We start from the raw sequence: 24,310 nt of genomic DNA, 5'->3' as shown, positions 1-24,310 counted from the left end.
TGAGTGACATTCAGTAAGTGCAAGTAATATGGCCCACGACCAGTGTTGCCACTTCGGCTTATTATAAGCGACTTTGGGCTCCTTTTTCTGTAAAGTTGCTTGTAATATATTGATAGTTGTGGTGGGTAACGTGGGTTGAGGTTTTTTGGGCTTGTTTCTAAAGTGTTGGTGGTTCTCAAATATTTGCATGAAAAGATTTTGTGCCAGGGAGCATTTGTGTTATTAGAATGTATGAAATATTCAAAAAAATATTCAAAATATTCACATTTTCCGTTCACATTTATTTTATTTTTGAAAAATAATAATACAAGCTCAGAGCTTGTAAAGTGCTTATGTGGCCTCTTTTTCTTCTTTTGGGCTTGTTTTCCTAGCTAGACCTGGTTTCTTATTTCTCTCACAAAATATGGCAACACTGCCCACGACTGGCTGATTGTTCGTCCTCGATCCTCCTGGCCTTGCAGAATGAACGGAATGTTTTGACTGTAAAATCAACCGTGAATTTCTCAGTCACATGGAGTTAATTTATTTAAAAATGACGTCAACGTTTATTTAATTTTTGGTGTATGTTTTATTGTTATTAGTATTAATAATACTATTTAATAAAACAAGCTTTACAATACAATCATCAAATTCTGCACCCATAAGGAGACCTACTTTGAGAGGCGGAGCTCTCGTTCGTTTCGTGTGGTGCTCTGCTCCGCTTTCCATGTGTGGACGCGCGCACGCCGGGAAAAAAAACAGCCGATCTACAAGCTCACCGCGGGGAGAGGACGCGACAAGCCGTGAGTTTGCAGATCGGCTGTTTTCTGGGCACGCGGCACCACCGTACGACGAGGACGTGCTCGCTCTTTTGCGGCGGCGCGCCTTCAAGTGTTGCCATGTCTGCTTATTCTAAGCTACTTTAGGCTTATTTTTATGGGCTTGTTTCTTAATGTTGTTTAAACCAGTGTTTCTCAAACATTTTCAGGTCAAGGACCCCCAAATTAACATGTATTTGTCTGCGTAATCCCATCTGAAAATATGTTATGCCAGCAGGGATATGCCAGCAGGGATCCCCATACAAGATTTGTGTATATATTCCAAATGTTGTCAAAATGTCTTCCAAGAATTTTAGAAAATGAGAAGATCTACACGCTCACAATGCGTCGCGATATGTTGTGAGCTTGTAGATCGACTATTTTCAAACAGCCAATATAATATATTCTCGCTTCTTTTGGGCTTGTTTTCATAGACCGCTCTTAAAGAAACTTACAGGTGGAACCCACCCCCCCGTTTACTGTAGGCTACATATTTTATTTTTTATTTCTGACTGTTTATATGATGTTTTGCATAGTATTGCGTATTTGTCTGTCATTAAATGCTTCGATGAATTGAGGTCAAAGGACCCCAATGGAAACAAGTAATAGGCTTTCTTGGGTTTAAAATCCTATTAGCAAACCGAACTGTACTTTCCTGTGCTTTTTTTCGTTGCAAACTGCTATTAAAGTATTCAATCAATCCATCCCCGGTTCCTTGTTTCTCTCTCAAAACCTGGCAACGCGGGCTCGCTCTCTTTTGGCGGCGGCGCGCCTTCGCTAATATGAAAGGAGCGCGAGAGCGAGCGGCTCGAGCGCCTGTGTGTGACTGTGACTTCCTTGCTGATGTTCGAGCGCCTCACATTGTGTTAGGAAGGCAAGCACGTTGTCGGAGCGCGCGCGGCTTCTCTGCACATTATCAGGCACACAACTTTACACAACGGTAGAATTAAGACTATCTCCTCTTTACAAGGGAGAAAACGAAGCTTAAGACACGAGCTTTAACTAAACATTAGTAACATTTTCCAGGTAGCGAAAAACTAAACATGTCGGCTTCGGCGGCAAAAGTGAGTAAAAAGGAGCTGAACTCGAACCATGACGGAGCGGACGAAACCTCCGGTAAGAACTAAAGGCGAAGCGGAATGGCGGCCTCCTTCTTGTTCAACCGCCATTTTCACTCTTCCTTTCTAACGCCGAAATGTGTGCATTTAGAGGCGAAATGTTTGACGGGATGAATGTATGACTTTGTTTGCGTGCCGTGGCTGTGATCCGGCTTTGTTGTGGGTGCGGGGCTTTATTGCGTACATTACATTTAGCCCACTGTGGTTAGCCTGTGTTAGCTAGCTAACCCCCAACGCGTTTGTGCTAGCATGCTGACCCGAGCGCCACTGTTGTTCACACAACACCGCTGCTTTCGGAGGCCACGTTATTACGACGCCTGCGTTTTATACCTCCTCTGCGTTTGCGTTTATTTGACAAAAAACTACGTTATTTTTTAAAAATGTTTAACCTTTTCACGTGAAAACGTGTTGTTTAGATGAGCTCGCGCGGGACGAAGTCTAAAATGTAAAGCCCATTGCAAGCTAGTTGATGTTAGCATCACCAGCATGGCCGCTTGTTATTTCGACGGCTAGGCCAGCGATTGAATGAACGGAATGAGATGTTATTGGGATGAGATATTGGTTATAACTTGACTTTAGTCTAGTTCCTGGTAGTTTCTTGTTTTAACCCACGTTGGCTATTCATCGGCGCTATTAAAAACTAAAAAAAGAAGTTGATCTCTTTCATTCGCTGTTAGCAACGATTAGCCAGTTAGCAGTGTTGTTAATGGCTGACGACGTTTGTTATGTTGCTCATCCCGCCACGATAAAAACGGAACACTTTGGGTTTGATATGTTACAGCTTCGTTATGAGACGTTAAACAGTTTTTTCAATTCCACTAGCTACTACATACACGAATATTATTAGGCGGTTTTGTTTGTTTTTAGGCCTTTGTTTAGGCTAGTGTCGCTAGTGATCGGGGGAACAGACACAATCGTGTGTGTGTGCAGACGTCCCACATTTAAACCACGCGGCCTTCTGGGTCGCAGCCGGCAGGATACGCTGGGTGAGATCCCTGCTGAACTGGGACTCACTGAGCGATGCCATTGGACGCTCACATCCCCTCCACTGTTTTGGCCAGTTTGTTAGATTGTTGCCCTGAGTCAAAACTGCAAGCCCATTTCTTTTATCACGGTATTGTATTAGTGTAGGCGCCTACATTAGCAACTGTTCTTGTACAGTAAATGTTATGCAACTTATTAACAATGAAGTGTTGATATGTTGGTAAGAACTATGATTGTATACAACTTTTATTTTCTATGCCAGTATGTTTTTGTATATAGTTGCATTAGAAAGTTTTCACTTCCTGATGATTTAAATGGAAACCTTGCATGTTGTCTGTTAAAATGTTGTACATGTGAGTGATGCATTTCCCTTTCTTTTTATACAGAGAAAGAGCAACAGGAAGCTATCGAACACATTGACGAGGTTCAAAATGAAATTGACAGGTAAAACTCTTGAAGCAAACTTAGTTTAAGAGTGAATAGTGAGAAGATTAAGGGGGTGGTACAGTCACAAATGAATGTGATATTTGACAAATGTCTTACTTTTTTTCAGGTTGAATGAGCAAGCAAGTGAGGAGATCCTAAAAGTAGAACAGAAATACAACAAACTCCGTCAGCCCTTCTTTCAGAAGAGGTCAGAACTGATCGCCAAAATCCCCAACTTCTGGGTCACCACATTTGTCAACCATCCACAAGGTAAGCTTTTGAACTTGTGTTCATTGCCACTTGCGTAGCCATATTTGTGGAAATTATTTCAGTAATGTAAAACGTGTCAGCCTGGTGTAGTAGTTAATGCTCTCTGAATACCTGCTGCAGGATTCGGATCAAAGTTTTGCAGTTATAAACTTGTATGAGCAAAGTTCAGGTCTAATGATATTTTCTACATGCAGTATCTGCTCTACTGGGGGAGGAAGATGAGGAGGCGCTTCACTACCTGAGCCGGGTGGAGGTGACAGAATTTGAAGACATCAAGTCGGGCTACAGAATAGATTTTGTAAGTATTGTTTACATGGATCACTTTTCACATAGCAGATTGAAAGCCTTTCCTTGTTTAATGATGCATTTTTATCTCTGCCCTTTGTGTATTCTAGTATTTCGATGAAAATCCGTACTTTGAAAACAAAGTACTTTCCAAAGAGTTCCATCTGAATGAGAGCGGAGACCCATCTTCGAAGTCAACGGAAATCAAATGGAAGTCAGGAAAGGTATGTGTTAAGCTACTTTTGTTAACAGTTATGCTGCTGTACACAATGCTTGTTTACATAATCAAGGTAACCACTTGAGGCATTAGTCTCAGGGGACTACAGTTGAAAACTTGCCAGTTGTCAATGTCTAATACTGGCACATGCACAGTAATATTGATTAATGTGCCCTGTCCCTTAAATTTTTATTTTGTTGCTTTAATGTCATTTTAATATATATATATATATATATATATATGTATATACATAAGCTATATTCGATGGCAAAATATCAGGCCAATATTCAATGGGGGATATCATACATCATGGAAGCATTTTCCAACGTATTCTTTGTCTTATTTGAAGGACCTGACCAAGCGCTCCAGCCAGACGCAGAACAAAGCTGGTCGTAAGAGGCAACATGAAGAGCCTGAGAGCTTCTTTACCTGGTTCACCGATCATGCTGATGCTGGGGCTGATGAGCTGGGAGAGGTCATCAAGGATGACATCTGGCCTAACCCCCTGCAGTACTACCTGGTAGGTTTCTTTTGCGGTCTTGAATATCATCCGTGATTTTTACTGTTACTGTGAGCCTGGTCATTGGTATTGCAGCTGTGGAGTACTTTTTAACTGACTTGCACCGTTAATACGGCACAAGTGAACATTGCACCCGTGCTGGGATTTGAATGGTAAATTATTTTAGGTTTCTGAGGTTGTACTATGTAGTTTAAAACGTGTACATATTTTCATGGACAGTTTTGTAGATGTTCTGCCTTTGTGGGTCAGAATGTTGAATGCTGCATCTTTAAGAATCAACCCTGAGCTCATTGTAATTTACATTTAATGTCTAGGTTCCTGACATGGATGATGAAGAGGGTGAAGGTGAGGACGATGATGAGGATGAAGAGGGGTTGGAGGACATAGATGAGGAGGGTGATGAAGATGGAGAGGAAGATGAAGAAGATGATGGCGAAGATGGAGAGGTATGGATGCCATAATTGGTTAACTCCTGTCACTGTTGGCAGCTGTATTGGTGTACCGTCATGACTGTTAATTTCTTATTTTTAGGATGATGATGGAGAAGATGACTAAGAGATGACATGGATCTACCAAGACCCTCAACCTTTTCTTCCCTGTTTGGTTTTTCACCTATGATCAGGAGCAAGTTTATTTTTTTGTGTGCTTCATCTCCATTCTGAAGCCTCTCACCTGTTTGTGCCATGTTTAAGTTCTCCTTTGACTCATCTAAAGCCAATGGCACTTTGCCCTGACTTGTTAATAACATCCCCAAATTCATCTCAAAAATAAAAATGTACAAAAATAGAATCAGCACGGCATCCTGAGTAGAATTTGAAGTCAATTTACACAAATTTCCTCCTGGTTAAGGTTGTGTGGTAAATTAACGAAAGCCATGGTGTAGTGACCTAGTGCTAGCAGACCTCCAGTTTTTGTTTTTTATATATATATTATTTTCTTCTGTTGGGCGTTAATTCCTTGAATAAACTGTTATTTTTCCCCTATGTGGTTAACAAGTACCAGCTCATTCCTATCACTTGTAATGTTAGGGGGCTAAGCTGGGGATGGGTGGGAAGTAGACTGGATGGTCTCTAGATGCCGCCTAGATAGTTTAGATTTCTGCAGATCTAGAGTTTGGACAGACATTATGTTTTCTTGGGAGGAACTCTTGATGATGGACACAAACAACTTCAAGGCTATCCAACCCTTTAAGTTGCAGTTTCCTCCATTGACAGCCCTATTTGTGAGACAGAAAAGTCCACTCTGATTGTAGTAAACAAACTAGCCAAATATTGCAACTCTACAGAAAGCTTGGGTTATCCTTTGTCTACGTAAAGGCTTTGCTTCAGAAAAATCCACCGTTATGAGAAACATTTTGTCAAACTCCATGAAGGCAAAGAAGTTTTAAAATGATTTGGCTGTTCTGCATTACCTGTGCTCTCATCGCTAGGTGTGTGAAGAGAAGTGGTTTTGTGGAGTGCACGGGTTATACAGATGTAAAACACTTATGGAGATTGACATAAAGTTGCTCATAAGATGACTTTGTTAAATAAAGACTTAATATAGAGAGGATAACCCAAGATTTCCGTAGAGGTCCAATATTGGTGAGTATCGTTAAATACAATCCGCATTAACTTTTCTGTTACCAATAGGGCTGTCAAAGGAGGGAATTGAATAGCCTCTAAGTTGCTTGCAGCCATCTTGATGATTTTTTGCGTGCAGCTGGACAAAATTAGGTTCTTGATGTTTTCTACCTTGAGTATATGAAAATGGATGTTATGTAAATTTGCTCAATTCAGTTTTGTCAAAATTACTTGGTAAACCTTATGACTTTTGAGATATGAAGTCCAGCATTTCTCCCACTTTGGGCATACCTGAGGAAGTCATAATGGAGCTAATTTTTTGTCCCTCTATTTTTTGCTGCATTGTTTGGATTTACTCCTGGAAAGTGAAGCTGCATGAGTTTTACATTGTTCAAGTTCGGACTGTGATGTCGAAGTAAATATAAATAAAGGTGACATCTAAAGGCTGTTTAGGCTAGGTGGGGAGTGGGTTGTAAGGGAGAGTTGTTATTTTGACACCATTTCTATGGGATTTTTTTCATTGTATTGTTTTACAGATATCCATTGAGGTTTGAGATGACATTTTTAATAAATAATAAAATTGAAAAAAAAGCTTGTAAATTTTGGCCCCCACTGCTTCATGGGAAATATGACCTGTTAACTCATGGAAATTGCATTTAATCACCCTTTTCTTTTCCGCTGGGGGGAAAAAGAAACTGTTTTAAATTTGAGGTGTAAAAGTTGCTTTGTTACAATAAAACTTACTGTGTATAAATGTGTGGGACTCCAAACTAAGAGGACAACATTTTATTAGAATGGGCACTGTCTGGAAATGCAAATACAAAGGGAAAAAGACATCAGCTCATAAAAGATTTTGGTGTCACGAGCAGACTTGATGCAAAGTCTTCTCTTAATAATCGATGGGTGATTAGAGCCAAAAATGTCTGGTCCGATTCCTCAAACTTCTTTCTTGTGATGGTTTCTGGCCAGTCGCTGGGTTGAAACGCCCAACCTAAAGTGAATTTGAAGTATTGGAATTGTTACCATACGTGTTTATAACCTGTAAAAAAATAATATGTAGTTGTAGGCTTAACAGTAGGCAACTACCCACCTAGATGTGTTTTACATCGCGGGCAAGAGGCCACCGTCCAGGAGTATCCGGAGAACCAGGAGAAGTGCTTGTCTGCCGGCCAGTGTTTGGAAACGTCCGCTGTTCTGAGTGTTATAACTTCGAACCGGTGCCCTTGGGGGTTTTCAAAAAGTTGTACATTCACCCGTTTGTCTCCAATCAGTGTGTCGTTGCAACTGGACAGCGCAAGTTCACTAGGGACAAAGTGTATGTCTTTCGCGTATGCCAGCTCATGACCGCATGCCCTGCACAGTATCGCATTGGCACCCTCTTCCTCCACACCACAGGCCGCGGCACCGAACCGGTGTGTAGCCTCGAACCGTAGACACAACAACACCAACAGACAGAACAGCCTCTCCAGCTGCTGAAGACATGGCAGTCGTAGGCCAGTCATCCTTCATACGCACATGGAGGGGAACAGGAAAAGAAACTAGCTTTCAGCGTTGCCAAATTCTGCGAGAGCAATAAGGAAAGCCTAGGAAAACAAGCCCAAAAGAAGCAACATGAGCACTTTAACACCGCAATACATCGACTATTTGAACATAGCTGTAGATCTGCTATTTTCATAACAATATTTTAGTGCAAAATGTGGAATATTTTTTAAACAGGATTCTAACAACACACATCTCGGGGGCCCGCGGACAAATACATATTAATTTTGGGGTCCTTGACATGAAAATGTTTGAGAACCACTGGTTTCAACCATAAAACAATTTAAACATTTTGGAAACAAGCCCCAAAAAACGCAACCCGCAACTAGGCCTACTATTTGTTATAAGCAACTTGACAGAAAAAGAAGCCCAACATTGCTTATAGTAAGCCGACATGGCAACACTGAAGGGAAAGTACCGTTGCTACTTTGTAAATTTGTCGCTCCCCCAAAATGAACAGATTTACAAGGTAAAAACGCGTCGCTGTGTGACGCGTTGTTAACTTGTAGATCTGTGACTGTGACAAATAAATCACTGTGACGGGGTATACAAGAATTTAGGCATATCAGTGCGCCGTGTCCCTATGGCCGTGTCAGATGGCGCATCGAACTGACATCGATGGAAAATAAAGTTCGATTATTTATTTATATGAAAAAACGTTCTAAAATTAATTTGATTCGAGTGTCCGATCGATAAAGCCAATAATTACGTGGTTTTGTTTGATATTTTCGGTTCGATGCGACGACTCCTGTTTCTCAAGTGCGCATGTGCGCGGAAGTAGACGATAGACAACAGGAAGTAGCACACGGCGAAAGAGGAAGTGCGATTACTTTCTTTTTGTGTCGAAAGTGCTCTGATAAATAAATACCACATGATGGAATAATATTAAATAAATAACATTAGCTGATAAATTAGCTGCATAAAACTATGACAAGTAAACAATATGATCATATTTCGGTACACTCGGTTTCCGCAACTAAGTACAGTTACTCAAGAGGAATTTTTACTTTACTGGAGTATTTTCAATTTTCAGTACTTTTACTTCTATTACCCACTTCAGCCCAATATACATTTCGGCCTTTTGAAAATAGCCGATCTACAAGCTCACAATGGGTGCGTTCGGATATTGCACACCGGAGCGCACTCGCCTATTAGTTTGTATTGGCCAGTGCGCTCAGTGCTGTATTTCCGAACGCACCCAATGCATCGTGGTCTGACGCATTGTGAGCTTGTAGATTTGCTATTTTCAAATGATGTTTATACATTTGAATAAATATGGGACATTCTGTATAATGAGAACTTTCTACTTTTGGTATTTTAAGTACATTTTGAAACCAATACTTTTGTACTTTTACTCAAGGACATTTTGAACACGGGACGTCTACTTGTAACTGAGTATTTCTACATTGCAGTATTGATACTTTTACTTAAGTAAAAACATGTGAGTACTTCTTCCATCACTGCTTGTTGTCTGTTGCTACCCGTGGTTGCCACTAGTAACACTTGTCAAGCCTGGTTGTTGTCCAATCACAGCACGATCTGTTACAAACGAACCAACCACAAGCCGTTACTCCAGTCAAACACAACAAGTCTTCACAAAGAAGTCTGTCTGGGGTTTAGCTGCTTGCTGTATATTAGTGTAGAGTTAGTGGCGTTCAGTATTTGTATGTATGGATAGATACGATAATGTTCAGTAATCAGTACTGCTTATCCTAAAAATGCTGTGTTTTTAGAGTGATCTCGTAGATGAAGAATGAAAACGCGAGATTTGTCGCCGCCCGTCCATGTCCATGTCTCAGAGAAGACGCCTGTACATGTCCATCGGATGAGGAGCCCTAAGACCTCACGGGTTTGTTTGACACATTAACCATTTCAATTCAACATCTACATACACAGGCAGTGGTGGAAGGTAACTAAGTACATTTACTCAAGTACTGTACTTAGGTACAATTTATACTTTACTGGAGTATTTCCAATTTACAATACTTTTACCTCTACTCCACTACATCTCAGAGGCAAATATTGTACTTTTACTCCATTGCAATTATTTGAAAACGTAAGTTACTTGTTATTTTGCAGATATAAATCATTATATTATGAAACGTACATTAACCACTATAATCACTAACCCTATTTTATACATAGCCAATTGAAAATAGACGATCTACAAGCTCACAACGCGTCGCATCTGTAGATCTGCTATTTTCAAACATTTTAGTACTTTTACTTTTGGTACTTTAAGTATTTTTTTGATGACAATACTTTATGTACTTTTACTCAAGTACCATTTTGAACACAGGTCTTTTACTTGTAACAGAGTATTTTTATATTGTGGTATACCTTTACTTAAAATAAAATATCTGAGTACTTCTTCCACCACTGCATACAGGGCCGTTATGCATGCTGATAACGCCATTCATAGAGAGAGGGCTCTTTTGCATGTGGGGAACGGTTTTGCTTGCCTGGTAAACCCTATTTCCGGAGGGAGGGTTTACCAGGCTACGGTTTTGCATCACGGTCAAGCAGGCTTCGCCACATCTGTGACCTCACCCTCCACTCTATGGGTGAGGTCACAGACGGTGCTTAAGGTCAAGCAAGCTGCATATTATTGGCAACAGCACATGTTAAACCAGTGGTTCTCAAACCTTTTCATGTCAAGGACCCCCACATTCATGTATTCGTCCAAGGAGAATATGTTGTGCTATGTTTCAAAATGTGATGCTGTATCAACTAATTTGGCTGTGGGGACCTCCTGGAACTAGCTCAAGGACCCCTGGGGATCCTTGAGCGTTAAACCAGTGGTTCTTGAGGGGGTTCCGGCGGGTCCCAGTCAAATAATAGATAGTCAGGAACCAAATGGACCCTTATGGGTCTGTAACTCTTAGAAAGTACAAATTTGTACACTCTCAGAGTTAGATTAACATAGATTTTTACAGTGTATATTGGGGTCCCAGAGATACAAATGCCATCAAATGGGGGTCCGTAGCCTAATGCATATCAAATTGGGTTCCTTGAAATTAAAATGGTTTGGAATGAATCACTGCTATAGCCTTAAAAATTGTCTCTTTTGGGGGTCCCTGGCATATCTTTTCAAATGGGGGTCCGTGGGCTGATATGTATCAATTTGGGGGTCCTTGGCACGTAAAAGTTTGAGAACCACTGCGTTAAACAATGCACCCTGTCACACTATCTTCTATGCAGATCAGGACCAGAGAAACACCAGATGCTGGGAATCATTACCCCTCTGCCAGGTCTAAGTCCCGTAGTCCATGGATACCTCCAGGAAGAGTGTCCTCACGGGGAGATGTAGGCTCATACAAGTGGCAGGTCTGGTCTCTTGACTGTTATGTGTTTATATTTAACCTCTGCGTTTATTTGTTAAAAACTGTCCTTATGCATTTTGGAGCTATGAAGACTTATATTACAAAACGCTATGCATTGTTGGGTGGTGGGGGTCAACTGAAGCTCCGGGAACACATCTCTGTCATTTTAGATTTATTTGGCTATTCAAAAATAGCAGATTATTTGTTTTAATGTTTTAGTTAGCTAATTTTGCAAGAGTAGGTGCCATACTTTTCAAATGGTGAATGGAGAGATTATCCATGTATTCATTTATTTTCATATTTTAGAGGTCCACCCAGCCGTTTACTTCTGAATCACACGGTAACCCTGGCAAAAGAGAGGATGCTGAAGAGGGATACTGGTGTGAGAAACATGGCAGTAAGATTGACAGGCTGATGATGGATGCAGGGCCACCCAAGAATGAGGTATAGCAGATAATGATACCAAATGATCCATGACTGACTTGTTTCTGAAATTCAGTAATGTCAAGTTTGTCAACATGTCTAATTGTATTTGTGTGTGGGGGAAAAAAGCATGCTAAAAGATATAGCATGCATGCTCAGTAAAAGTTTGCCTGAATAAACTAAAGGTTTTAAGGTTGGGTCAACAAAGAAAAAATGTGTTGTTTTTTGCTATTCAGTCAAAGGTGCGGATGAAGGATTCTAGACTGCTACAGCAGTGGGTACCAGAGGAAGAGGAGCTGGTGGCTGCATCCAAATATTTGAACATCAGGTAACGAGAGAGAATCTGTCGCCCGAGACAACGCCTGAACAGAAATTCACCAAGCAAGAGAATGTCAGAATTGAACCCAGAAAGTTTTGGTTGATTAGTTGGGGACATTTTTTTGCTTGCTTTATGTAGATAGGAGAGTGTAGAGCGAGAGGAAGCTGGGGGGAGAAAGAGAGAGGGAGAGAGAGAGGGAGGAGGTGCAACACAGGTCTCTGTTTGGAATCGATGTTGCAAAGTATGTGGTCGATGTACCACTCGGTCAACTTACACTTACAGCCCTGTTCAAACAATATATTAAAGACAGGGAAACGGACCATTTTAAATTCTGGAAATTCGAATACCTGAGGTTGTCCCTTACCTACTCTACCTTTAAGTGATTCTTTAATGTTTCTTGTCAGCATGTGTATAAAATAATGATCTCAAGAAATATAATCTACTACTACTACTACTGAATGTAATACTGTAAAATATAAACCTTTGCTTTCAGATCAGATTCTGCGGTGTACCATGGGGACATAGACCTGCTGCTGAGAACACTGGTAGAAGCTGAGATTGACGGTGTTTCCATAGCCAATCAACTGTCAGCATTGAAGGACACTGTAGACGGCCTGCCCAAGGTAAATATGACCTAGAAACCTCGCTATCAATGGTGATCATTTAAAAAAAAAAATGTTCTTAGTCACTTTCAACCTGGCGTTCCTTTGGGCGTGTCATTATAGGTGAAAATTGTGAAAATAGCCAATCTACAAGCTCACAACGTGACACGTGAGCTTGTAGATCGTCTATTCTCGTTGCTTCGTAGATTGATTATTTTCCCACAACTATTTGTTGTATGCCGGAGTATGCTATGTACTTAATTTGTTAGCCAGAGCAGGGGTGTCGGCCTGGACACCACTGTAAGCCTCACCACATGGGTGATCACAAAAGGATTTTTCTGTGGTTGTGAGATGAAAAGGGGAATGTGAAAAATTATATTTCTAATCTACAAATTTATTATGATAGAAAATGTAGTGATATATGCCTCAAGATTGAACATAAATATTTGGACTCTATTGGCCCTAGTTTGCACGTCTTAATTACCAGGTCTTAAACGGCCAATGCTGTTTCGCTATTTTGAGTGGCCAAACAGCATTGGCCACGCTTCCAGGTCTTAAGTTAAGACATATAAGACCTGGTAATTAAGACGCGCAAAATTGGGCCCTGTATTTCTTATAGTCATTAGTCACTTAAAATAAAACAGCGTTTAGAATTAATCCTGGGTAGGTGTTTGTTGCTGCAAGGCCAAAAGGTTGAGGACTATGTCTCCATGTTATAGGATAAACGTCTCTCAAAGATGGATGCTGTTTCACTTGGACGACAGCGGGAGTTATTGTTAGAAAAGATTGAGATATTTGACAACACAAACCGCGTCCTTCGGGAACGTCTCAGAGAGTGGCGTGACTATGAGGTAAGTTCCTTTTTTGTTGTTTCTCTGTTCATGAAAAGCCATGACGCAACCAGTTTAATCCAGATGCTAAATTCAGAAAAATGGTTCCAGGGACTGGCACTAAGGAACTATTTGAAAGTCTAAAGTTTAGAACATGGCAAAGTGGGGACAACCTGATTGCCAAGTGATTAGGGCGCATACCCCATGGGCATAATGCCCTTGTCAGCAAGTCCCAGGTTTGATTCCAGGCTGGCTGGACCATTAGCTGTATGTGCTTCCCATACTCGGAGAGAGTATGGGAATCAGGACATACAGAGATATGTCCTGTCTATCTCCACTTTCGCTGTGATTTAAAGGCTTAAAAAGGCCCCAAAAATAACCCCCCAAAAAAGGAACACAGCAAAGTGAAGATCACGGAGAGATGAAGTATGTAGGTATTCTTAATGCTCCAAATCAAAACATGAATGTTTTTGTTCTTCCACTGCTAGAAAGACGAACTAACAAAGAGAATGTCTGATTGTGAAGCAGAAAATAATGTGAGTAATAACCCATTTATTTAACAGTCCTGTTATTTCCATTATTTACATTATTTTGTCATTGTATGTAGTATGTATACAATATAAATAATCCAATCTATATTACAATATAATGTATGGCACTTGGCTTGCTCTGATTGGTCAGCTTCCATTATCCCTATGGAAGATGTGGCAGATAACCAATCAGTGCAAGCTCATCACCCTCTCGGCCCTTTTATCACCCCCTCGGCCAGGACAAATAAAGGCTGGGTATGTGATAAAAAAAAAAGATCTTCAGGCTGCTGATAATGCCTGACAATGAATGCCCAAATGATAGTTTATATTTATATTTTCCAGGTTCTTTTGGCCAAACTCAACAATAAAGAGAAAGAGGCTACCAAGCTTGCTGAGATTTTGGAGTTTCAAAAGGTTTTGATGATTCTGCAATGTTTACCACATATAATTGGCCAATTAAAAACAAAACAAAATTTGTACTACACTTTACACCACAATTTCAATATATATATGTATCATGGTCCTCATATCATGGTTGTTGTTGTGATATACAAAGTTGACAACAGGTGAATTAATTGGCAAGTTACAGGATTCCTTTATCACAATGTTTACTAATAGGAGCTTGTATTCATGCTGCAATCTTCCAAATGACAGGACAGCGTAATGACTACAGCAGAGCTATCTAAAACTCTCCAGTCATCCCGCAACGATCTTGAAACTCAACTACTCATGAAAGAAGCAGAGAACAATCACCTAGCTGCTCAGATTCAGGTTTGTCACAAAGCAAAATGACTGCTGGGATATGGCCCTTAGGTCTTGAGCTTGGTTTGGCTCGCCAATGTGTAAAATCTGTTCACTTTATCTGTGTGGACCAGAGGATGGAGCAAAACTACAGTTATCAGCGGCAAGAGTTGAAGTCTCTGCAGGAGGAGCTGCAGATGCTGAGGCAGCAACGAGAGGAGGACAGAGAGAGACAGAGTGTGGAAACTATTGCCTTGTTGAAACATCAGGCTGAGCAGGCCGAAGAGTCAGCCAGGCAACTCTCCATACAGCTACAGGAGAAGGTAACCATCAAGGGCTGTGGTAACATATAGGTTGCTCCACAAAAAGACTAAACTGATTGATGCCCCCCAAAAAAGGCTATGTTTTAAATGATAGACCCGGACTCTTGTTATTTGTATCCAGTAAATGTATATTTAAAGTTAGATTGTAACATTTCATGTATATGTACTCTCTCAGGAGACCCAACTAGCAGAAGCTTTCTCAGCATCAAAGGACTGGCGCGTCCACCACTCTAAAGAGGTGGCTGTTAAAAGTCAGCTTGAGGATGAAATCACCTGTCTTAAAATGTAAGTACACTCAGACACTTGTGTGGTTTATTTCATTACTTTAACCACTTCAACCCTGGTGTCCCTATTTTGGGCTTGTTATTTCAGGGGAACATTTGAAAAAATCTTAGTAACGTAGAATTCTCTTTCAAAAAAAAAAAAAAAAATAGCAGAACTTACTTACAAGCTCACAATGTCACAACGTGTTGTGAGCTTGTAGATTGGCTATTTAAATTTTCTGTTGCACAATAAAATATATAGGAGGTAAAGAAAATTCAAGTAATTAAAATGCAACTAAGCTAACCAAACTCTTTTTCAGCCAGGTGACTGAACTGACCACAAAGCTGCATGCTGAGGAAGACAAAGGCAGAGCAGAGAGAGAAGAGCTGTTGGACCAGCTGCATAATTTGAACACTGACAGTACCTCTGCTAAATTGGAGAACCAGAGACTGAAGGTATAGATTACCCGTAAATGATAGCTTTATCACAACTTGGAACATACTATTATGAACTTGCTCCTAACTGATAACTTATAACTAATCTCCATATTGCATCTAATTTGGAAGGTATTTTACAATCAGTACTACTGAAACATACATAAGGATTTATGTTGTGGTGGTGATTACTGTTGCACACATTCTGCCCTGCCCTAATATATATTTTTTTTTCAAAGGCTTCATTTACCTCATCTGAAGAAACACTCAGATTTGTTCAGTCTGAAGTCCTTCAGCTTAAAACAGCTCTTCGAAAGCACGAGAGCCTGGTGGACAAATATAAGACTAAGGTACGATCGATTGACCTCAGCATTATTCTCCTCTCCTTTTTAGCCTAAACCTCAGTGATGAGTAGTACAATTATTTCAGCAAAACATCAACATTTCTGAATATTTCAAATGTAATTTAAATTACAATATGTGACTTCAATAGTATGTTTTCATTAATTGTACAGACCTAGTAGTGACAATGACTTTTGCACCCCCAGGTCCACCAAGCTCGGCTGGAATCGGAGGAGTACCATTTGAGGCTGGAGATCGTGCAGAAGGAGGCGCGGGACGTGAAGGGCGACCTGGAGAGGGAGATAGAGCAGGTCAGGAGGCAGCTCATTTGCCGCCTGCAGGACCTGGAGCCGCTGCCCGAGAAGCTAAGGCACAACGAGGCGCAGCTGAGAGAGGCCCAGGAGCAGGCACTCGCTCAACAGAGGAGGAACACTGAGCAGAACAGTGCCCTCTCTGACCTCAGACACAAGGTACTGTAGGCTGGTGTGGTGTATTTGTTTTTAGCCCATTCAATCCGAGAATGCGTCTGTGTCATTTTAGATTTTAGCTATAAAAAAATAGCATTGTTTTTAAACTTTGGCTATTAAAAAATAGCAGATCTACAAGCTCATAGCGTGGCACCGAGTGTCGCGCACGACCTTGTAGATCAGCTATTTTTAGAAAATTCTTGAACATTTGTGCAAATCTTTGGGTAAATGTATTTTTTTTAACAACATTTTTTACTCAAATCTTTGCATCTGGTGGAAAATTCTTGAACATTTGTGCAAATCTTTGGGTAAAAATATTTTTTTAACAACATTTTCTACTCAAATCTTTGCATCTGGTGGGGGGGGGGGGGGTCCCTGGAACAACATATTTTGATGGGGATCGGCTGCCAAAAAGATATACTGTAATTTTGGGGGTCCTTGACAAAAAAAAGTTTGAGCACACCTCCAGAAAAATTAAGACATTTGTTGAGACATTTGACAGTTACAAATGTTCGCTTTAAAAATATATATATTCAAAGATTTGCAAAAAAGTTCAAGATTTTTCAAAAATAGCAGATCTACAAGCTCATAGCCCGGCACTCGGTGCCGCGCTATGAGCTTGTATATCTGCTATTTTTTAATAGCCAAAGAAATCTAAAATGACAGATGCGTTCCCGGATTGAATGGGTTAGAAGGGGCATGATTTGACATTGACTTTTATCTGGGAGAATTTGAATGAGCGTACTACTGTACAAGCACCGTCCTATTTCACTCTCACACAGCTGCACTCCTTTTAAACCTTGACAATAATCATGTTAAATGTGTATATATCTCTAGGTGGAACAGCAAGGCACTCGGCTGGAGACCTTTCAGCAGAAGAGTGTGATTCTACAAGAAGAGAACAACCTTTTAAAGGATACTGTGGAGAGCTTGGAGAGGTACACGAAATTTGTCATTAAAAGATGACAAAGACACTTATTTTCTATCAATTACACACCCCATGAAGCCTTGAATTCATGGAGTTTTTTTTGTTTTTGCCGCATTCCTGAGCCAATAGTTTGACCGGGTCATCGGTCAATAGGAGACTCAGTAGGAGACTCTTTGAGTCTCCGCCGTTAATCAAATTATTGGCTTAGGAATGCGACAAAAACAAAGAAATCTCCATGAACTCAAGGCTTCATGGGGTGTGTAATTGATAGAAAATAAGATTTTTTTGGGTGAACTACTCCTTTAAAGATTTTAATACCCAAAACATGTGTCCACTATTTGAAAGAAAATGTCCCCTGCCTTTACAAAACAATTACTAGTTACATTATACACATTTTGGTTAGCTGTGGGTCTATGTTAAGACATTAGGATTTTAGTTACAGTAGCTGCCCCACCCCAAAGTTGATATGTTGTGCTTTGAAATTATTATGCTTCATTTGCACCCCCCTCCACTTGTTCATCTAGGAAACTGGAGGAGATCACATTTGACAACAATGACAAGGCTCAGGTTGTTATAATAAAGGAGGCAACCATTAAAAGCATTCAGCAACAACTGGAAGAGCGGACCAATGACTGCAGTCTCCTCTCCAGACAACTGGAGCATGCCCTGGAGGATTCAAAGAGACAGGTCTGTCGGGTTGTATCACTTTCATAAGGGTTCTGTCAAAAGTCACGATCTTCATCCTTAAGAGTTATACATATTCACAACTAGTAGCTTATCATACAGCCATAGTATTCAACTGAGCAGCTGTACTGGGGATTTTTAAATATTTTTTACATTTTCTTTTCAGATGGATGAGAGTATGCAGAGGGCCTTTTCTAAAGAGAGGTTCTCTCAGTCCAAGTCTCTGGACTTGGAGAGTCAGCTGAGCATAGCCAAAACGGAACTTACGCAGCTAAACCGCAGCAAGGAGGAAGTGTGTGACATTTCTTATTTGTTACCAAATTGACACACGACATAAAATGTAAAATGAAACTGTCATCACACTTTATATATGACTGAGATTTGTGGTTTCCTTTTCTAGATGGAGCGGCGTTTCCAGTGTCAGTTGAAGAACGTGAAGGACAGACTAGAACAGTCAGACTGTACAAACCGCAGCCTGCAGAACTATGTTCATTTTCTCAAAGCCTCGTATGGGAATGTGTTTGGTGACTCTTTACTTGCAAACTAAATACAAAACACATCTTCCCAGATATGTTTCAAGCACTAAATATTTTATGGAAAACCTACAGTATTTAAAAGCTTTTTCTTATGCCTATTTTAGAGTTTGAAATGTTCTATTAATTATGATGAAACCAGTGAAACACAATTTTATTGACATTTTATGATTACTGTAATAAATGAATGTTGCCTAGACAAATTCCTATAAGTTAATTGCACTCAGCTGATTCTTCTGCCTCTGACCTAAACCTCTACACCTGATCTTAAACTTTGGCTTGCTTTGATTAACTTTATTTATTTACAACTTTGAATAAATGCCATTAACCAACAGACATATCAAAAACAGTGGCCCAGAATATAGTTAAAAGTAAACAGAATAGGGAACAATTTAAGCTTCGAAAGCCCATAGACTAGCAGAAGCACATGATAGCGTAAGGCTGGCTATAATATAACACGTAGATAAACACAACATGTTTAGAGTTCAATGCTCTGTAGCACTGAAGAGGAATTGGGCAAGAGCTAAGAAGAAAAGAGAAAAGGTGGGAGGTGATGTAAACTCACCGGAGACCTCAAAAACTCACTTGAAAATGCCACTGGATTAAAAATCCACCTGGGCTTCTGCCTTGAGCGGAACTAGTGGAAGGTTTAGCTAGTATACAATGTTTTACCCATGTATAGTTTTTAGGGAAAAGGCACTGAATAACAATTTCCCCTTGGGCAGCATAAGTGTTGAGGGATTTCAGTTTGATCATCCTAGTCGGTTTTGGGGTTCCCTCGTTTGAGGGAGAGAGGGCAGATAGAGCATTGTCCACAAACTGGGTGCCGTTGAGAACTTAACCTGTCTGCAGGGTGGGAGTTTAGGTTGGGTCTATGGGTCACAATGGGCCTCTCTGAAAACTACTTGGAACAGTGAGGAGCATTATTTAGATGTGATTGGACAAGGATGAGAAATGCAGGGTACAGTTATCATATTTGAATCTAGGCCACATTAACAACTTAAAGGGGAAGACCACTCATTTTCAACATTGAACTATGTCTTTAATACACCTTAGAGCTGTTGTGTGGACATAAGAAAAAAGTCCCCCCCCCCCTTCTGTGTTGCCTAGAAAAGGATAATTGATTGAGGTCATGTGATCAGTGACATAGGGTGTACTTTTGGCTCCGCCCCTTCAGCCAAAAGTACACCCTGCGTATGTCACTGATACTGTGACATGCCCAAATTCAGATCACTGTGACATGCCCAAAATAAGGACACCAACTTGAAAATGGTTAGTGTCTCCTTAAGATTCCTTCAACACTTTATGACTGTAACCCTTCTCTGGAAACCTGATTGCTTTCCTTTGGAGACACATTTCCTTCTACTAGAACTCCAGCTTTCGGTTTCCTCCGAGGTGGAAAGACTGGTGATGCGAGGTTAGCTTTCGGTGGTATGATAGGATACAAGCAGCAAGGTGGTATGATCAGTTTTCATCCTGAAGATGGCGGTAGAGAGTTCAATGTTCTCTTGGATATGAAAACTACTCTCAAAGGAACTGTCCATGGTTTGGGGGAGTTGCGGTTAGAGACCCATGAGTTAAATAATGTAAACATTTTATTTGTTCACTCCATGTATTTATTCTTACTTTATTTTTGACCGGTTGGACTCATTGAGATTTTACAATGCATGCATTCCCATAGAAAACAGTAACACAAAAGCACAATAAAGGAACAAAACCAACGTGCCAGAAGGCATGCTGGGAAGTCTTCCTCCTGCCACTAACCACCTTACAGCCCCATACCACATCTGACAGCTTGGCCAACACAGACCATGGTCCAGTCCATTTAGCTCAAAGCATTGGTGAAAACCCTTTTCTCTGGGTGGGGTAGGGGTGGGGGGCTGAGCAGGGGTTCAAACACCCACGCCCGGGCCCCTGACACAAAGTCCTCTACCATGCCACGGTGGGAGTTACAGGCCAGTTTCTGGCAGACCATGTGCTTCTCTCAGTCTCTCTCATAGCTGTGTAAACTCAAAGTAATCCAGCTCAGCCTCCCCCTTAGGCTTTGATCAGAGTCAGACTGCAGGCAGATCCGATTTCTGCTATTTTCGATGCACAACTAAGTGTAAATCAGGCATTTGACAGAGAAATAAATAGACTTCTATAAACTGGAATTTAAGTTTCGCATATCAAGTAGATCTCTCATCCGTTCTTTGTTCTATTGTAACTACTGTATGTATAAAACCTACACAGAAACAGTGTAACGAAACTAGGTGTGTGTGTGTGTGTGTGTGTGTGTGCGCGTGCGTGCGTGCGTGCGTGCGTGCGTGCGTGCGTGCGTGCGTGTGTGAGAGAGAGAGAGAGAGAGAGAGAGTGTGAGTGAGTGAGAGAGAGAGAGATACAGAGAGAGAGAGACTGAAAGAGGCAGAGAGAGAGAGAGAATGAGAACGAGAGACAGGGATAATTATAGACAGAGAGACACCTCTTTGTCTCAGTGACACTAGTCTGTTCTGTTCATTAGGTATGGATTTGTTTTACATATTCAACATGAGAGGAAAACTGCAGTGCAGAGTCATATTTCAACCGGAGAATGAATCTCAGTGAATCAGACACTGTCTCTTTAAACTCCTCCTATGCACACCCACACTCTCAGCAGGAACAGGAAGAACTCAATTCAGTCTGTTTGCCAGACATTCGGCAGTAGGATGGCACAACAAGGAGTTCAACTGGACCAGGAACAATTCTGCTGTTCTATCTGTCTGCATCTACTGAATGATCCAGTGACTGTTCCCTGTGGACACAACTACTGCAGTGGGTGTATTGAGGCATTCTGGACTCAGGGTGATCAGAGAGGGACAAACAGCTGTCCACAATGCAGACAGACGTTCATCCCAAGGCCTGTTCTGAAGAAAAACAACATGTTGGCTGAGGTGGTGGAGAGACTGAAGGAGACAGGACTCCAAGCTGTTCCTCCTAATTCCAGCCATGCTGGACCTGGAGATTTGGCCTGTGATGTCTGCACTGGGAGGAAACTGAAAGCTGTGAAAGCTTGTCTTCAGTGTCTGGCCTCTTACTGTGACTCTCACCTCCAGCCTCACTATCATTCTCCTACCTTTAAGAAACACAAGCTGGTCAAAACCCCCGCCGAGCTTCAGGAGAATATCTGTGCTCGTCACGATGAGGTGAAGAAGATTTTCTGCCGTACTGATCAGCAGTGTATCTGTTATCTGTGTTCCATGGAAGAACACAAAGGTCATGATACGGTTCCAGCTGCAACAGAACGGACTGAGAAACAGAAAGATCTTGATGCAAGTCGGCAGAATATCCAGCTGAAAATCCAGGAGAGAGAGAAAGATGTGAAGCTGCTTCACCAGGAGGTGAAGTCTATCAATAACTCTGCTGATAGAGCAGTGGAGGACAGTGACGCCATCTTTACTGAGCTCATCACTTCCATTGTGAGAAGACGATCTGAGGTGAGGGAGCTGATCAGAGACCAGCAGAGACTTGAAGTCAATCGGGCTAAAGAACTGAGGAAGCATGTGGAGCAGGAGGTTACCGAACTGAGGACGAGACATGCTGAGCTGGAACAGCTCTCACAGTCAGAGGATCACATCAATTTTTTACACCGATACAGCTCCCTCTCAATGGTCAGTGAAACCTCACACACAGGCAGCAGCAATGCCCGTCCTCTACGCTACTTTGAAGATGTGACCGTGGCTGTGGCAAAAGTTAGGGATAAACTAAAGGACATTCTTAAAGAGGAAGGGACAAACATTTCAAAGACAGTGAACAGAGTAGAAGTGTTACTGTCAACAACATCAGAGCCCAGATCCAGAGCTGATTTCTTACAATATTCATGTCCAATCACACTGGATCCGAACACAGCAAATCAATACCTGACTCTGTCTAAAGAGAATAGATATGCAACAGCGCTGACAAAACAATCACCTCGTCAACACCCAGAGAGATTCATTGGATGGTGTCAAGTTCTGGGTAGAGAGGGTCTGACTGGACGCAGTTACTGGGAAGTAGAGTGGAGTGGAGATGTTTATATAGCAGTCTCATATAAAGATATCAGTAGAAGAGGGAACCGTGATGAATGTGTATTTGGATTCAATGACAAATCTTGGTGTTTACATTGTTACAAAGCAGGTTATGATTTCATACACAGAGAAATTGTGACTAAAATCCCAGGTCGGGTGTCATCCAGAGTAGGATTGTACCTGGATCACAGTACAGGTACTCTGTCCTTCTACAGTGTCGCTGACAACATGGCTCTCCTCCACAGAGTCCGCACAACATTCACAAAGACCCTCTATCCTGGATTTAGGCTTCTGTCAACTTATGGAGACACTGTTGAGTTGTGTGACCTCAAATAGGTCAGACTTGGTGATCATCTCTTTTTAATCAATTTTGTTGTTTTTTCCTCCTCCAACGTGTTCTGTTTAGTTCTCTGACTACAGGCAGCATTAATGTTGATCCTAAGCTCTGCCACTCTTTGTTTAAAAAAGAACATGGTTTTATTATATTTGTTACTTTCACACGAGTAAATATATATTACACACAAGTAAATATATATAAATAAATTAGTTGAATACATGTTTGTGTTTGACAAAATGTGTCTTGTCTTTATTATTATTTTGTCACTGTTCTTAAACCTGGTGTGTTTTTATTGCTCTAACTGTACTGGGGACTGGATCACTGTGTAAAAGAACGTACAGTACCTGTAGCCTACAACGTACAGCTGTGGCAACATTGCAGGCAGTGAAATTATTGTACATCGTGCTTCCTCAAGAATATGGGTAAAACACAAATGCAATAAGACGATTCAAAATATGACGTACATTTAGATAAAATTGCAATGCAAATGGCATATAGCAACAAATGGCATATTAACAGCAATACAAAGGTATTCTCTGAGTTTGATGTGATTTGTGGTGGAGGGTAGTAGAGTAGTAGACCTCTAAATAAAGTAGAATTTATGTTTCCCAAACCCACGCAGTTCAATGATCTGTTTATTGTTATTCTATTGTAACAAACTATGTATTAAAGCTGACAGTGTAACTAAACTAGATGTTTGTGTGCATGTGTATTTTTACTGCTATTTTCGTCAGAACCAAATGTCATCACATACTATAGCAAGATGAGGAAAATTATTAAAAGTGCAAGATGCTGTTTTAGGGGTTGAATTGCACTTATAGTATGTTAAGGTTACCTTAAAGATTAAGGTTAGGCATGTAGTGGTTATGGTTAAGGATGGGGTGTGTGTGTGTGTGTGTGTGTGTGTGTGTGTGTGTGTGTGTGTGTGTGTGTGTGTGTGTGTGTGTGTGTGTGTGTGTGTGTGTGTGTGTGTGTGTGTGTGTGTGTGTGTGTGTGTGTGTGTGTGTGTGTTAGGACTACCTGTAAAGTGTGAAAGTCAGAGGCCTGTCACATTTCCAGTGGTCAGAGACTACAAATATAGTGGGAAAACAAACCCTTTTTCTCCAGATAACTTGATAACACAGATCGAAATCCCATTCATTTTCTCCATAGAGGTTTCCTAAAATATTTATATTAATTATTTTAAGTCTGGAACCAAGCCATCCAAAAATATTTGAAAATGAAAAAAAAGGGTATTGATTAAATATAGTATATCATATAATTAAATATTCAAATATTTTTTGACACAGAATCAAATGTTTTATGGTCATGATTCACCAGGAGCCTGGATCGCTTGGTTCCAGGCTTAATATAATTAATACAAATATTTTAGGAAATCTCTATGGGGGGAAATGAATGGGCTTTCGATCTATGGCACCACAAAATGGCTGCGACTGCTGCTATGCTATGCCATATAGCCGGAACCATAGTCACGATCATACTGTTGCATGT

The 24,310-nt window shown here is 40.8% G+C and overlaps 3 protein-coding genes across 6 annotated transcripts; all 3 read left to right on the top strand.

Moving 5' to 3' along the window:
• The first annotated feature begins 1,635 nt into the window (after positions 1 to 1,635).
• On the top strand, positions 1,636 to 6,933 carry LOC308089488 (protein SET-like). Its single transcript, XM_080434232.1, has 8 exons — positions 1,636 to 1,913; positions 3,286 to 3,343; positions 3,453 to 3,595; positions 3,790 to 3,893; positions 3,991 to 4,104; positions 4,447 to 4,617; positions 4,932 to 5,063; positions 5,149 to 6,933. Exons 1-8 carry the CDS (start codon positions 1,841 to 1,843, stop codon positions 5,170 to 5,172), a joined length of 819 nt encoding a protein of 272 aa, XP_080290358.1. The 5' UTR covers positions 1,636 to 1,840; the 3' UTR covers positions 5,173 to 6,933.
• A 2,004-nt stretch (positions 6,934 to 8,937) lies between these two features.
• On the top strand, positions 8,938 to 18,655 carry LOC308089487 (outer dense fiber protein 2-like). 4 transcript variants are annotated; one of them, XM_080434229.1, is made up of 19 exons: positions 8,938 to 9,159; positions 9,452 to 9,567; positions 10,920 to 11,045; positions 11,348 to 11,485; positions 11,701 to 11,792; positions 12,277 to 12,406; positions 13,105 to 13,236; positions 13,704 to 13,751; positions 14,088 to 14,159; positions 14,400 to 14,516; positions 14,621 to 14,809; positions 14,985 to 15,094; positions 15,393 to 15,528; positions 15,747 to 15,857; positions 16,055 to 16,318; positions 17,153 to 17,253; positions 17,768 to 17,930; positions 18,094 to 18,219; positions 18,328 to 18,655. In XM_080434229.1, exons 2-19 carry the CDS (start codon positions 9,472 to 9,474, stop codon positions 18,472 to 18,474), a joined length of 2,298 nt encoding a protein of 765 aa, XP_080290355.1. In that variant the 5' UTR covers positions 8,938 to 9,159; positions 9,452 to 9,471; the 3' UTR covers positions 18,475 to 18,655. The 4 variants fall into 4 exon arrangements, with proteins under 4 accessions (XP_080290355.1, XP_080290354.1, XP_080290356.1 ...); XM_080434228.1 differs by lacking the exon at positions 8,938 to 9,159 and having other exon boundaries at positions 9,225 to 9,567; XM_080434230.1 differs by lacking the exons at positions 8,938 to 9,159; positions 14,088 to 14,159 and having other exon boundaries at positions 9,225 to 9,567.
• Positions 18,656 to 21,144: 2,489 nt separating this feature from the next.
• On the top strand, positions 21,145 to 22,956 carry LOC308088373 (tripartite motif-containing protein 16-like; the record flags this gene model as incomplete). Its single annotated transcript, XM_080432796.1, has 1 exon — positions 21,145 to 22,956. One exon carries the CDS (start codon positions 21,145 to 21,147, stop codon positions 22,816 to 22,818), a length of 1,674 nt encoding a protein of 557 aa, XP_080288922.1. The 3' UTR covers positions 22,819 to 22,956.
• Positions 22,957 to 24,310: the final 1,354 nt, after the last annotated feature.

Source organism: Gymnoscopelus braueri (genome assembly GCF_963280865.1).
Source record: "Gymnoscopelus braueri genome assembly, chromosome: 7".
NCBI lineage: Eukaryota > Metazoa > Chordata > Actinopteri > Myctophiformes > Myctophidae > Gymnoscopelus > Gymnoscopelus braueri.
The sequence above is the reverse complement of the archived record's forward strand: the minus strand, read 5'-3'. Positions and strand labels throughout refer to the sequence as shown.